Raw genomic sequence first — 12,943 nt, 5'->3', positions numbered from 1 at the left:
GGACCCCATTAAGGCCCTTTGGGACCCCCATTAAAGCCCTTTGGGACCCCATTAAGGCCCTATGGGACGCCATTAAAGCCCTATGGGACGCCATTAAAGCCCTATGGGACGCCATTAAGGCCCTATGGGACCCCATTAAAGCCCTTTGGGACCCCATTAAGGCCCTTTGGGACCCCATTAAATCCCTTTGGGACCCTATTAAGACCCTATGGAACCCCATTAAGGCCCTATGGGACCCCATTAAGGCCCTATGGGACCCCCATTAAAGCCCTTTGGGACTCCCATTAAGGCCCTATGGGACGCCATATTAAGACCCTTCGGATCCCACCGACGCCCTTTAGGACCCAGAGCGTCCCCGGAGGGCGGAAGTAGGGCTATGTGGGCGTGGTCTCGGCCGGAAGTCGCGCGGCGCGTTGTGATGACGTAAGAAAACAAGATGGCGGCAGCGTTAGCGGTAGGTGCCGGCCTGTCACCGCGGAGACGGCCTGGGGGGGGGCGGGGCGGCCTATATGGGTTTATTGGGGGGGTGGGGGGCGGCCTATAAAGGGTTTATTGGGGGGGGGGGGGGCTTAAATGGGTTTATTGGGGCGGCCTATAAGGGTTTATTGGGAGGGGGGGGGGGGGACGGCCTATAAAGGTTTATTTGGGGGGGAGGCCTAAAGGGGTTTATGGGGTGGGGGGGGGCTATAAGGGTTTATTGGGGGTGGGGGTCGAGGTATTTGGGGGGGGGGGTCGTGGGGTTCAATGAGGTTTCTGTGGGCAGCGCTGTTTCCTGTTGTAGATGCGGGGGCTCCGGGGGGGTCCCCTCCCGCTGCCCCCCCCCCACACACGGGGCGCTGTATCCGGAGCGCTGCGGAGGTTGGGGGAATGGTTCTATGAGGTGGAGGCGCTGATGGGGTGGGCGGAGCGAAGGAGGGTCCGGAGACTGCGCAGGATGAACGCGTATGTGGGGGGGGACCCTTAATATGGGGATGGGGGGGGGGGGGTCAGTGTCACCCCCTTAATATGGGGCTGGGGGGGGGCTCAGTGTCACCCCCTTAATGTGGGGACGGGGGGGGGCTCAGTGTCACCCCCTTAATATGGGGACGGGGGTGGGGGACTCTGTCACTGCCTTAATATGGGGATAGGGGGAAGGGTCTGTCACCCCCTGGGCATAAGGTTGGGGATAGGGGGTGTCAATGTTACCCTATTAATATGGGGACAGGGGTGGGGGTCTCAATGTCATCTCCTTAATATGGGGACAAGGATGGGGGTCTCAATGTCATCCCCTTAATATGGGGACAAGGATGGGGGTCTCAGTGTTACTGCCTTAATATGGGGATAGGGATGGGGGTCTCAATGTCACCCCCTTAACACGGTGACAAGGATGGGGGTCTCGGTGTCATCCCTTCTAAGGAAAGCTTGACTCGCCCCCCCCACCCCACACAGCCCCAAACCCCCCCATTCCCCCCCCCAGGCACTACAGCTTCATCCAGACCCTTCATGGTGAGAACGTTGCAGCCGCCTTCTTCACCATGTCATGCGGAGGGAGGGTGAGGTGAGACCCCCCCCCCCAACATCCTGACCCCCCCTGGAGCTGTGGATCCCCCCTTTTCCCTCCCACCCCCCTTTATTTTTACCCCCCATAGGTTTGAAGGCCAGGAGCGCTGGCTGTGCGCGGACAGCAGGGGGCGCTGGAGCCCCGAAGTGCTGCAGTTCGAGCACACCCCGGTGGTCGCTGTGGATCTCAGAGGATCCCAACTCACATACGACGGGTTGGACAACCTCGGTGAGACCCCTCCCCACTTTTAGGGACCTCCTCCAACCCCACAGCGTCCCTTAAACCCCCCCTGTACCCCATAGCATCCCTTAAACCCCCCCTGTACCCCATAGCATCTCTTAAACCCTCCTGTACCCCATAGCATCCCTTAAACCCCCCCTGTACCCCATAGCGTCCCTTAAACCCCCCCTGTACCCCATAGCATCCCTTAAACCCCCCCTGTACCCCATAGCATCCCTTAAACTCCCCCATACCCCATAGTGTGCCCTAAACCCCTCCGGACCCCATAGCATCCCTTAAACTCCCCCATACCCCATAGCATCCCTTAAACCCCCCTAGACCCCATAGCATCCCTTAAACTCCCCCATACCCCATAGTGTGCCCTAAACCCCCCCTTATTTTTCTTGCCCCCCCCCCAAGTGCCCCTAAAGAAGCTGCAGCACCTGGACCTGAGCGGCTGCCCCCATGTGGACGACTGGACGCTGGGGAGGCTGCACGTCTTTGGGCCCAGCCTGGAGCTGCTGTCGGTGGCGGGTTGTCCCCGAGTCACTGAGAGGGGGCTGGCAACGCTGCATCAGCTGCCGTGAGTTGGGGAGGGGGCTGGGGGGGGACTATGGGGGGGCTGGGGGGGTTGTGGGGGGGGGCCCTGAGCACAGGGATGGGGATGGGGTGGCCTGAATGTCACCCCCTGAGCACAGGGGGTTGGGGGTCCCCTTTGTATGGGGACAAGGTTGGGGGTCTCGTTGTCACCCCCTTAATATGGGGATAGGGATGGGGGTCTCAGTGTCACCCCCTTAATATGGGGACAGGGGTGGGGGTCTCAATGTCACCCCCTTAATATGGGGACGGGGGTGGGGGGGGTCTCACTGCCACCTCCACCTCCTTAGCACAGGGCTGGGGGTCTCACTGTCACACAGCAATGGGGCTGGGGGTCTCAGTGTCACCCCCTTAATATGGGGATAGGGATGGGGGTCTCACTGCCACCCCCTGAGCACAGGGATGGGGCTGGGGGTCTCAGTGTCACCCCACTGAGGGCAGGGATGTGGATGGGCCCCCCCACAGTGGGGGGGCTGTTGAATGCGTGTCCCCCCTACCCCCAGGAAGCTGCGGTATCTGGATGTTGGGGGGCTGTCGGTGCCCAGCCCGGGGCTGCTGAGGATTCTGCTGGAGGAAATGCTGCCCCACTGCCAGGTGGTGGGCATGGACATGGGGGACGTGGGGGACATGGGGGAGGGGGACCCCACAGAGACCCCCCCACGTGACAGTGCTGTGATGGGGGGGGGGGGTTGAGGTGGCATTAAATGCATTGAGGTCACTGTGCTGTGTCTGAGGGGTGGTTTGGGTTCATGCTGAGGGCTGGGGGGACCCTGGGGGGGTTTGGGGATGGGGGGGGTCAGATTCACACCCCAAAGCCCCCCCAGCCCCCATAAGCTGGGTTAATTACTCCTTCAGGGGGCTGGTTAGTCTGCCCTAAAGGGGGCTCATTGCCCCCCCATGGGTTAATTACCCCCTCCAAGGCAATCAGTGCCCCTTGAAGATGGTTAATTACCCCCCCCCCCCCCCCCCCCCCCCCAGGGGAATAATTGCCCTTCCCACAAGATTGCTGACCCCCTCATTGGGCTCTGTGCTCCCCCCACAAAGGGCTCAGATCCCCCCCCCCTCCCCCATTACAGCCTTTGCTCTGCAGCTGGGTCGGACACACAGCCGCATTTATTAGCAGAGCACATCCCTGGGGGGGGGCGGGGGTCCCATTAGGATGGGGGTCCCGGGGGTGTCAGGTTGGGGGGGGTCCCATTAGGATGAGGGTCTGGGGGGTGTGAGGTTGAGGTGGGGGAGGGTCTCACTTCTCATAGAGCTCTATGGGGTAATGCTCCCCATGGTGCTGTAGGGACCCATTAATTAGGATGGGGGTCCCGGGGGGTGTCAGGTTGAGTTGTGTGGGGTGGGTGTCAGTTTGGGGGGGGGTCTCACTTCTCATAGAGCTCCATGGGGTAATGCTCCCCGTAGTGCTGGAGGTGACGCTCGAGAGCCGCTCGCTGCCGTTGCAGGTTCGGGGGCATCTCGCGATACACGTCGGTAAAAAGGTGCTGTGGGTTCGGTTTGGGTTTGCGCTCTGCCTGCTCGAACGCCTCCATCACCTGGGGGGGGGATGGGGGTAAAATGGGGGGGGGGGCAGCCCCCGATCAGCTGCTGTTTGACCCCAAAATGGGGGGTGAAAGGTAACGGGGGGGGGGGGAGTGAGTAGTAGTGTTGTATGTGGATGTGTTTGGGGTGCCATGTGTTGTGTACTCTGCTTATGGACCCCAATTACCCCCCAAAGGACCCTCCATCCCCCCCAAAGGAACCCAATTCCCCCCCAACCCCCACGAGGACCCCCATCCTCCCCCGTGGGACCCCCATCCCCCCTCATAGGACCCCAATTCCCACCCAAAGGACCCCCATCCCCCACAAAGACCCTCATCCCCCCCCCAAGGGACCCTCCCTCCCCACAAGGACCCTTCATCCTCCCCCATGGGACCCCCATCCCCCAATAGGACCCCAATTCCCCCCCCAAAGGACCCTCCCTCCCCACAAGGACCCCCATCCCCCCTCATAGAACCCCCCCCCCCCCAGCCCACCTTCCTGCGGGAGCTTTTCCTCCAGCCCTTCTCCTGCTCCTCGTCCCACCAGCCCCTGCCCTGCATGTAATGCCGCAGGCGGGAGATGGGGTGGTCCTGTTTGTCCCAATAGTTCACCTCGTCCACAGAGCGGTAGGCAGAGCTGTCATCACTGGTGCTGTGGTGGCCAATGCTGGGGGGGGGGGCAAGGAAGGGGTTAATGGGGGGATTTAGGGGAGAGGAAGGGGTTAATGGGGGGCTTTGGGGGAGAGGAAGGGGTTAATGGAGGATTAATGGGGAAGGAAGGGGTTAATGGGGGGGTTTGGGGGCATAGAAGGGGTTAATGGGTTATTTGGGGGGAGAGGAGGGGGTTAATGGGGGAAGGAAGGGGTTAATGGGGGATTTGGGGGGCAAGGAAGGGGGTATGGGAATAATAGGGTGTAACTTGGGTGGAACAGGAATAGTACTGGGGATAATGGGGGAGTAATGGGGTACAATGGGATGGAATAGGAATAAGGGGGGTGGGGGGGCTGTATGGGGGTGGGGGTTCTATGGGGTTGGGGGGGGGGGTTCTATGGGGTGGGGGGGCTCATACCGGTACGTCATGGCCTCAATGAGGAAGGGCTGGTTCTCAGCCACGGCGCGGCGCCGCGCTTCCTTGGTGGCGTTATAAACAGCAAAGACATCGTTGCCATCCACGCGGATGGAGAGCAGCCCATAGCCCGGACCCCGAGCCGCTATGGGGACAGCCAAAAATGGGGGTGAAGACCCCCCTTGTGCCCCCTTTATACCCCCAAATCCCACCCCCCCCCCCTCCTTACCGATGCCGTCCCCCGGTACTGCTCGGAGGTGGGGGTGGAGATGGCGTAGCCGTTGTTACGGCAGAAGAAGATGATGGGGCACTCCAAGGTGGCAGCGAAGTTGAAGCCGGCGTGGGCGTCCCCTTCACTCGCAGCCCCCTCCCCAAAATAACAGATGACGGCCCGGCTGGTGTCAGCGCGTTTGATGGCGTAGGCAGCCCCCACGGCTGGGTGGGGAAGGATAAAGGGGGTTATGGGGTGGGATTGGGGGAGGGGGGGTTAAATGGAGGATGTGGTGGATGGGCTGGGGGTCTTGGGGGGGTTATAGGGGGTCCTGGGGGGGTTATGGGGGGTCCTGGGTAGTGTAGGAGGGTTATAGGAAGTACTTAGAGGGGGAAAAATGAGGGATGGGGAAGGTTATGTGGTTGGGTGGTGGGATGGGGTGGCAAAATGGGGGCTGTAGTGGAAGGGCTGGGGGTCCTATGGGGGTTTATGGGGGTCCTGGGAGTTATGGGGGGTCCTGGGTGGGGGGGGGGGAATCACCTTGTGGGATCTGTGTGGCCAGAGGGGACAAGATGGTGACAAAGTGGGGTTATGGGGGGCCCTATGGGGGTTATAGGGAGTCCTGGGGGGTGTGGGGGGGGTTATGGGGGTCCTGAGTTGGAGGGGGGGGGGGGGTCACCTTGTGGGATCTGTGTGGCCAGAGGGGACGAGATGGTGACGAAGTGGCGCTCACGGCAGCCGTAGTGCACGGGCATCTGCCGACCTCGGCCGGGGTCGCTGGCATTGCCGTAACACTGAGCCATAAAGAGATCCAGGGGGTACCCCCGGTACATCAGCACCCCTACAACAAATGGTGGGGGGGGAGAAGAGAAGAAAACATCATTTTTTAGTGATTTTCCCTCTAAAAAAGACAAGATTCAGGTCCATGTTTGGGGTCCTCACCCGCCTCACGGTACTGCCCGAACACCAGGTCGGTGTCATCCAGCGCCGCCGCGCTGCCCACGTGTGTCCCCTCCTCACCATAGTTGGTCATATAGAAGGAAATCCGGCCCTGGGGGGGGCACAGGGGGGTCAGGGGGGCACAAATAGGGGCGTCCTCCCCCACCCCCCCCAAATCTCAGCCCCACACCTGGGCCCCCTACCTGCCGCTGGGACTCGTAGAGGATGCGATCCATGGTGTTGAGGAGCGTCATGGTCTTGTAGAGCTTCAGCACCAGCTCCTTGGACAGCTACGAGGCACACGCGTGTCACATGCATGTCACACGCGTGTTTGGGGTGTGTGGGATGTGTTTAGGGTGTCACAGACCCGGCTGTTGGGTATGTGGGGTGTCACACGTGTGGATGTGGTATGTTCATAGTGTCACACACGTGGGCATGGCGTGTTCACAGCCTCACACACGTGTCCATGGCGTGTTCACAGCCTCACACACGTGTCCATGGTATGTTCACAGCCTCACACACATGTCCGTGGCGTGTTCACAGCCTCACACACGTGTCCATGGCGTGTTCACAGCCTCACACACGTGTCCATGGTATGTTCACAGCCTCACACACATGTCCGTGGCGTGTTCACAGCCTCACACACGTGTCCATGGCGTGTTCACAGCACCACACACGTGTCCATGGCGTGTTCACAGCCTCACACACGTGTCCATAGCCATGTTCCCAGCCTCACACATGTGTCCATGGCATGTTCACAGCCTCACACACGTGTCCATGGCGTGTTCCCAGCCTCACACACGTGGCTGTGCCCCATCAGGGTGCCCCCCTCACCTGCGGGTCCTGGCTGGGGTTGATGATGTGGCCCTGTCGGTCCATGACACGGTACACGGGGATCCCAGAGATGACATTGGGTTGGATGAACTCCAGGCGATCCACAAACTCAGCTGAGGCTCCGGGGAACTGTGGCTTCTCCTCCAGCGATGGGAAATCCCGCTGTGGGGTTATTGGGGTCATCCCATGGCATAAAAGGTCCTAAAAGCCACCGACCCGAAAAGGGATCCGGTACCGACCCACACACGGACGGACAGTAAAGTACTTGGGGGGGTTTGTGGGGATGGAGAGAGGGATGTAAGGATATGGGAGTGGGATATGGGGACATGGGGGTGGGATATGGGGACATGGGGATGGGATATGGGGACATGGGGGTGGGATATGGGGACATCAAGGTGGGATATGGGGACATCAAGGTGGGATATGGGGACATCAAGGTGGGATATGGGGATATGGGGATGGGATGTAGGGACATGGGGATGGGATATGGGAACATGGGGATGGGATATGGGAACATGGGGACATGGGGATCGGATGTACGGACATCAAGGTGGGCTATGGGGACATGGGGGTGGGATATGGGGACATGGGGACATTGGGGTGGGATGTAGGGACATGAAGATGGGATACAGGGTCATGAGGATGCGATGTAGGGACATGGGGGTGGAATATAGGCATATATGGATAACATATGGGGACATCAGGTGGGATATAGGGCCATGGGGGTGGAATATGGGCACATAGGGATAACATATGGGGACATCAGGTGGGATATAGGGTCATGTGGGTGGGATATGGGAACATGAGGATGGGATATAGGGTCATGGGGTTGGGCTGTAGGGTCATGGGGGTGGGCTGTCGGCCCATTGGGATACATGGCCGTGGGCTCACAGGGCCGGGATGTGGGGAAGGCCCGTAGGCCCACAGGGTCACAGCCGGGCCGTGGGGACACGGCGGTAGGACACCGGGCACACGGTGACACCGCGGGGGCAGCTGCTGCGGGACCCCGGCCCCCCCCCCCACTCACGGCGGTGCCGAGGCCTCGCCTCGCTGTCCCCGGAGCCGCCCACAGCAGCCGCCCCCGCAGCGCCCTCAGCGCCAACGCCGCCATCTTGGGAGGCGGAAGTCGCCTCAGGGAGAGGGCGGAAGTTACCCGAAGGCGGGAGGAAGTTCCTCTGGGAGTGACCCGGAAGGTGCCTCAGAACGAGCGGAAATTCCGCCATCTTGGCCGGCAGCGGCCTCATTGGCAATGGAGGCGGCGGAGGAGGCGTTGGGCTGCTCGTTGCGGCCGTTCTCCTGCGAGCAAGGCCCGCTGTCCCGGCCCGACGGCTCCGCCACGTTCGTGCAGGGTGCGCAATGGGACCGCGGGACCCTACGCGGCCTCGCCCAGCCTATGGGCCTCCTCCTCGGGCCTACACCGGGGCCTGTTCCCCGCTCCGGGCCTTCCCCGTCCCGCACCCCCAGCCCTGAATTAACGCTGTGTCCCCCCCCCCCAATAGGTGACACGTCGGTGCTGGCCGGGCTGTACGGCCCCGCCGAGGTGAAGGGCAGCAGGGAGAGCCCGACCGAGCCACGGTGGAAGTGCTGCTGCGGCCCAAGGTCGGGCTGCCCGGGTGGTGCTGCGGCTCCGTGTCCCTTCCGTTCTCATACCCCATCACGGTCCTATACGCCTTTATAACCCCTGTGTGCCTTCGTGTCCCTTCTATTCTCATATCCCATCACGGTCCTATATGCCTTTATACCCCCCCACAACGTCCCACCGTGCCGTTATCCCCCCCCGTGTGCCCCCCGTGTCTCCCCATCTCCTCCCCAAGCTCTGTTGAGCCCCACGGTGCCCCCCCCCCCACATCCCCAACCCCCTCCCGCTCCATCACTTCCCATTGGATCCAACCACGTTCCCACCACATCCTCACATCACCCGTGTCCCTCTGTCCCCCACAATGTCCATTTAACCCCCCCGTGTCCCTCTGTCCCACTCTGTGTCATTCTGTCCCTGTCCCCCCCCCTTCCTTCTGTCCCCCCCTCGTGTCCTCTAACCCCCCTTTCCCTCTGTCCTCCCCTCCTGTGTCCCTCTGCCCCATGTCCCCCTCTCTTCCAGTGTCCCTCTGTCTGTCCCCCCCATTGTCCCTCTGTCCTCCTCCCTCACATGTCCCTCTGTCCTCCCCCATGTCCCTCTGTCCCATGACCCCCTCATGTCCCTCTGCCTCACCCTTTATGTCCCTCTAACCCCTCATGTCCTTCTGTCCCCCCATGTCCCTCTGTCCCCCTCCAGGCGTGGCAGAGCGCAGCCGGGAGCAGCTCCTTCGGAGGACATTTGAGGCTGTGCTGCTGGGATCCCTGCACCCCCGAACCTCCATCACTGTGGTGCTGCAGGTGCTGAGCGATGCCGGCTCCGTATCCTTGGGGTGATGGTTTTTTGGGGGGGACAGAGGGTGGGGACTGTATTTTGGGGGGCTCTGTGGGGTGTGAGGGCTTTGGGGGCTCCGTGGGGTGAAGGTTTGGGGGGAAGCCATGCTGCTGCTGGTGTATTTTGGGGTGTCCCCCCCTCTACCTTGACCCCCCCCACCCCCAGCTCCTCGCCTGCTGCCTGAATGCTGCCTGCATGGGGCTGTTGGATGCGGGGCTGCCACTCTCCACCCTCTTCTGTGGGGTCACCTGTGCCATTGACCCCAGTGGGGACATCATCCTCGACCCCACTGCCCAGCAGGAGCAGGTGAGACCCCCGACCCCACCCCCCAAAATCCTATTACCCCCCCCCTTTAAAATCCCATGACCCCCCCCACTCAAGAAATACCTACAAACCCTTCTGACCCCCACCAAATCTCTCCTGCCACCCCCCCCCATAGGAAGCCATGCAGTCCTCACCTGTGCCATTGCTGGCCCCCAACGCAAGGTGCTGGCCACCACCAGCCGTGGCAGCTGCTCTGCAGAGGAGGTGAGTTTGTGGTTGGGGAGGGGAAACAACACCATTTTGGGGCTAAACTGGGACAGAACGGTTCATTCACCCCCTCCATTCCCTCCTGTGTTCACCCCTCCCCGTCCATCCCTTTCTCCCCCCCCCATCACCTCCTCCCCGTCCATCCCCCCCCCCCCATAACCCCCTCCAACCCCTCCCCCCCCATCATTCCCCCCCCACTCCCCCTTCCCATCTCCCCCCTCCCCTATCCCCTCCCTCCTCCCCATCCCCTCCCTCCTCCCCCTTCCCTTTCCTCCCCCTTCCCCTTTTCCTCCCCCCCTATACCCTCCCTCCCCCCCTCCTTCCATCCCCCCCTCCATCCCTTCCCCCCCCCATCCCCCCTCCCTCCCCTATCCTCCCCCTCTATCCCCCCCTTCTCTCCCCACCTCCCTCTCCCCTATCCCCCCATCCCTCCCCTACCCCCCCTCCCTCCTGTGTGTCCCCCCCCCCATTACAGATGCAGCGCTGCCTGCTGGCTGCCCAACGTGCGGCCGACGCCATTTTCCAGTTCTATCGCGACAGTGTCTGCAGGAAATACTCCAAATCGTGACATCTTGCCCCCCCCTCCCCTCCCCACTTCGTGACAGCCGGACTGTCGTCCCGTCCCCCCCCCCCCCCCCCCTTCAATAAAGTCTCCCCCCTTCCCTATTTATCTGCTGCCCCACGCTTCTCTCCGTCCCCCATTGGGGGGGTGGCAGTTGGGGACAGATGGCCTCCCCCCCACTCGAAATGGCATTGGAGGGGGGGGGCAGGTAGGGGTGTGAGGGGGGAGGGGTGTCATTCCAACATGGCGCCGCCCAGTTTCCCAAGCGCCAACATGGCGGCGCCCAGTTTCTCAAGCGTCAATATGGCGGCGCCCACGGTGGCTCCTAGGAGATGACGTCAACGCCCTGGTGATCACTTCCTGCTCGGCTACCAATAGGGAGGCGCGGCGGCGTTGCCGTGGGAACGAGAGCCGGAAGTCGGGTGTGAGGCGGCTTAGGCGGGGGAGACGGGGAGCGGTGAGCGGAGCAACGGGGTGGGGGGGGGCACAGAGGGGGGAAATAGGGGCACGGGGGGGGGGGGGTGAAATGGGGGGAGGAGGGAGACAGTGGGGTAGAATGGGGAGTAGTGGGGGGTTATGGGGGCAGGGGGGTTATGGGGCCTGGTCGGGGGGGAATGGGGGTTAATGGGGTGTAGTGGGGTGGTTATGGGGCCTAGTAGGGGGGTTAGTGGGGGTTATGGGGGCAATGGGGGTTAATGGGGTATAGTGGGAGGTTATGGGGGGCAATGGGGGCAGTGGGGGGTTATGGGGTGAGCTGTGGGGTCAGTGGGGTGGCGATGGGGATAATGGGGGGGCAGGGGTGACCTTGTGGGGGGGGGGGAGGGTCCTATTGTCCCCTTGGAGGGGGTGGGAAGGGTCCCATTGTCCTTTTGGGGTGGGGGTCCCATTGTGTCCCCCCCCAGGCCATGGCAGAGGTTCACGTCATTGGGCAGCTGTTGGGAGCCAGCGGCTTCTCCCAGCGCCGCCTCTTCTGCAAGTGGGGGCTGCATGCAGGTGAGTGTTGGGGGGGGTCTGACCCACACTGTGACTGTGACCCACATTAATGTCCCCTCCCCCCTTCTAGGAAATGCCTGGAAGGTGCTGGGGGGGCTTCGTGAGGGGCAGACGCAGGTGGATGACCCCCAGGCAGACGACATGGCGCATTGGTGCCACCCCCTTGACGTCCACTTTGCCACCAAAGGGCTGCAGGGTGAGACCCCACAGCTGCCCCACAATACCCCCATATCCTCACCTCCCCACACCATCCCCCTGCAGTCCCCCTATCCCCTTTCTGTCCCCCTACCCCCCTTCTGTCCCAATATGCCCCCTCTGTGTCCCCCCCTTATCTCAGCCCCCCCCTTACCACCCCATATCTCAGCCCCCCCTTATCTCAGCTCCATCCCCCCTTATTTCAGTCCACCATCTCAGCCCCCTCCCCTTATCCCACCCCCCCTTATCTCAGCCCCCCCCCTTAGATCTCCCTTAACCCCCCCTATCTCAGCCCAAACCTCCTTAACCCCCCCTATCTCAGCCCAAACCTTTAGACCCCCCCTTATCCCAGCCCCCCCATTATCCCAGTCCCCCCCCAGTTCCCCCCCCCTTATCTCAGCCCCTCCCCTTAGACCACCCTTATCTCACCATTCCCCCTTTATCTCACCCCCATCCCCCCCTTATCTCAGACCCCCCCCCCAGACCCCCATTAACTTAATCTCCCCTTATCTCAGTCCCCCCCCTTACCACCCCCATTTCATCCCCCCCTTATCTCAACCCCCCTATCATCTCAGCCTTCCCCTTATCCCAGACCCCCCCCCATCATCTCACTCCCCATTATCATCTCATCCCCCCCCCATCATCTCAGACCCCCCCCCTTATCTCACCCCACCCTTATCTCACCCCCATCCCTCTTATCTCAGCCCCCCTTAGAGCCCCCTTAACCCCCCCCTTATCTCAGCCCCCCTTTAGACCTCCCCCCTTATCCCAGACCCCCCCTTATCATCTCAGCCCCCCCTTATCTCACCCCCACCCCCCTTATCTCAGCCCCCCCCCCCAACTTACCCCCCCTTAGAGCCTCCTTAACTCAACCCCCTCTTATCCCAGCCCCCCCTTATCATCTCATGCCCCCTTATCCCCCCTTATCTCCCCCTTATCTCCCCCTTATCTTATCTCCCCCCCCCCCCCCCCCCCCCCAGGCTGGCCCCGTCTCCACGTTCAGGTTTGGCACCAGGACCAACACGGCCGCAATGAACTACTGGGATACGGCTTCTGTCACGTGCCTTCCTCGCCGGGCGTCCATTGGTTAACCTGCGTCACGTGGCGTCCTTGCGCTTCCGGTTTGAAGCAGCGTTTCCGGCAGGTGTTCGTTGGGGGGGGCCGCAGTTAAAGAGCCCCGAGCTCATTTATGGCGGGAACGAGCGCTTCCGGCTCAGGACGGAAACGGCCGGAAGTGTCCACGTGCACGTGGGGGTCATCGTCAGGAACTTCGGCAGATACGGGGTCATAGCGTAATTAACGGGTTAATTAATGGGTTAATTA

General features: G+C 61.8%; 4 protein-coding genes across 8 annotated transcripts; 3 read left to right on the top strand and 1 right to left on the bottom strand.

Annotated features, from left to right (window-relative positions):
- Positions 1–309: 309 nt before the first annotated feature.
- LOC146751278 (distal membrane-arm assembly complex protein 2-like) lies at positions 310–3,074 on the top strand. 3 transcript variants are annotated; one of them, XM_085534889.1, is made up of 6 exons: positions 311–454; positions 782–942; positions 1,457–1,537; positions 1,629–1,768; positions 2,180–2,342; positions 2,860–3,074. In XM_085534889.1, exons 1-6 carry the CDS (start codon positions 437–439, stop codon positions 3,047–3,049), a joined length of 753 nt encoding a protein of 250 aa, XP_085391015.1. In that variant the 5' UTR covers positions 311–436; the 3' UTR covers positions 3,050–3,074. The 3 variants fall into 3 exon arrangements, with proteins under 3 accessions (XP_085391017.1, XP_085391015.1, XP_085391016.1); XM_085534890.1 differs by having other exon boundaries at positions 416–454; positions 764–942; XM_085534891.1 differs by lacking the exon at positions 1,457–1,537 and having other exon boundaries at positions 310–454.
- Positions 3,075–3,447: 373 nt separating this feature from the next.
- Positions 3,448–10,456, bottom strand: LOC146751276 (2-oxoisovalerate dehydrogenase subunit alpha, mitochondrial-like). 3 transcript variants are annotated; one of them, XR_014941696.1, is made up of 10 exons: positions 10,344–10,456; positions 9,798–9,856; positions 6,933–7,094; positions 6,302–6,388; positions 6,102–6,210; positions 5,839–6,000; positions 5,178–5,383; positions 4,952–5,093; positions 4,378–4,549; positions 3,448–3,897 (listed from the first exon to the last, which is right to left on the bottom strand). XR_014941696.1 is itself a non-coding variant. In XM_085534887.1 (9 exons), exons 1-9 carry the CDS (start codon positions 8,041–8,043, stop codon positions 3,727–3,729), a joined length of 1,296 nt encoding a protein of 431 aa, XP_085391013.1. In that variant the 5' UTR covers positions 8,044–8,120; the 3' UTR covers positions 3,448–3,726. The 3 variants fall into 3 exon arrangements, 1 of the variants encoding a protein (XP_085391013.1); XR_014941695.1 differs by lacking the exons at positions 9,798–9,856; positions 10,344–10,456 and adding an exon at positions 7,960–8,120; XM_085534887.1 differs by lacking the exons at positions 9,798–9,856; positions 10,344–10,456 and adding an exon at positions 7,960–8,120 and having other exon boundaries at positions 4,952–5,099; positions 5,183–5,383.
- On the top strand, positions 8,159–9,705 carry EXOSC5 (exosome component 5). Its single transcript, XM_085534871.1, is given in 5 exon segments — positions 8,159–8,281; positions 8,432–8,491; positions 8,494–8,545; positions 9,206–9,326; positions 9,505–9,705. Coding segments are annotated over 5 exon segments (534 nt in total). The 5' UTR covers positions 8,159–8,181.
- Positions 10,457–10,484: 28 nt separating the features above from the next.
- Positions 10,485–12,937, top strand: B9D2 (B9 domain containing 2). The gene is given in 5 exon segments (XM_085534888.1): positions 10,485–10,889; positions 11,335–11,425; positions 11,496–11,621; positions 12,601–12,771; positions 12,774–12,937. Coding segments are annotated over 4 exon segments (528 nt in total). The 5' UTR covers positions 10,485–10,889; positions 11,335–11,337; the 3' UTR covers positions 12,917–12,937.
- The last annotated feature ends 6 nt before the right edge of the window (positions 12,938–12,943 follow it).

Source organism: Coturnix japonica, unplaced genomic scaffold, assembly GCF_054131305.1.
Source record: "Coturnix japonica strain WE unplaced genomic scaffold, WE-NBRP24 Scf103, whole genome shotgun sequence".
In the NCBI taxonomy this organism is placed as follows: Eukaryota; Metazoa; Chordata; class Aves; order Galliformes; family Phasianidae; genus Coturnix; species Coturnix japonica.
The sequence above is the reverse complement of the archived record's forward strand: the minus strand, read 5'-3'. Positions and strand labels throughout refer to the sequence as shown.

What these genes read in the sequence shown, in the direction of transcription:
- LOC146751278 (XM_085534889.1), top strand. An exon ending in AGACTGCGCAGGATGAACGC is followed by an intron (nt 943 to 1,456) that starts GTATGTGGGGGG and finishes TCCCCCCCCCAG; the next exon opens with GCACTACAGCTTCATCCAGA. An exon ending in GCAACGCTGCATCAGCTGCC is followed by an intron (nt 2,343 to 2,859) that starts GTGAGTTGGGGA and finishes CCCTACCCCCAG; the next exon opens with GAAGCTGCGGTATCTGGATG.
- LOC146751276 (XM_085534887.1), bottom strand. Translation starts at nt 8,043, where the DNA reads ATGGCGGCGTTGGCGCTGAGGGCGCTGCGGGGGCGGCTGCTGTGGGCG. An exon ending in CGGGCAGTACCGTGAGGCGG is followed by an intron (nt 6,001 to 6,101) that starts GTGAGGACCCCA and finishes CATTTGTTGTAG; the next exon opens with GGGTGCTGATGTACCGGGGG. An exon ending in GGAAAAGCTCCCGCAGGAAG is followed by an intron (nt 3,898 to 4,377) that starts GTGGGCTGGGGG and finishes TCCCCCCCCCAG; the next exon opens with GTGATGGAGGCGTTCGAGCA.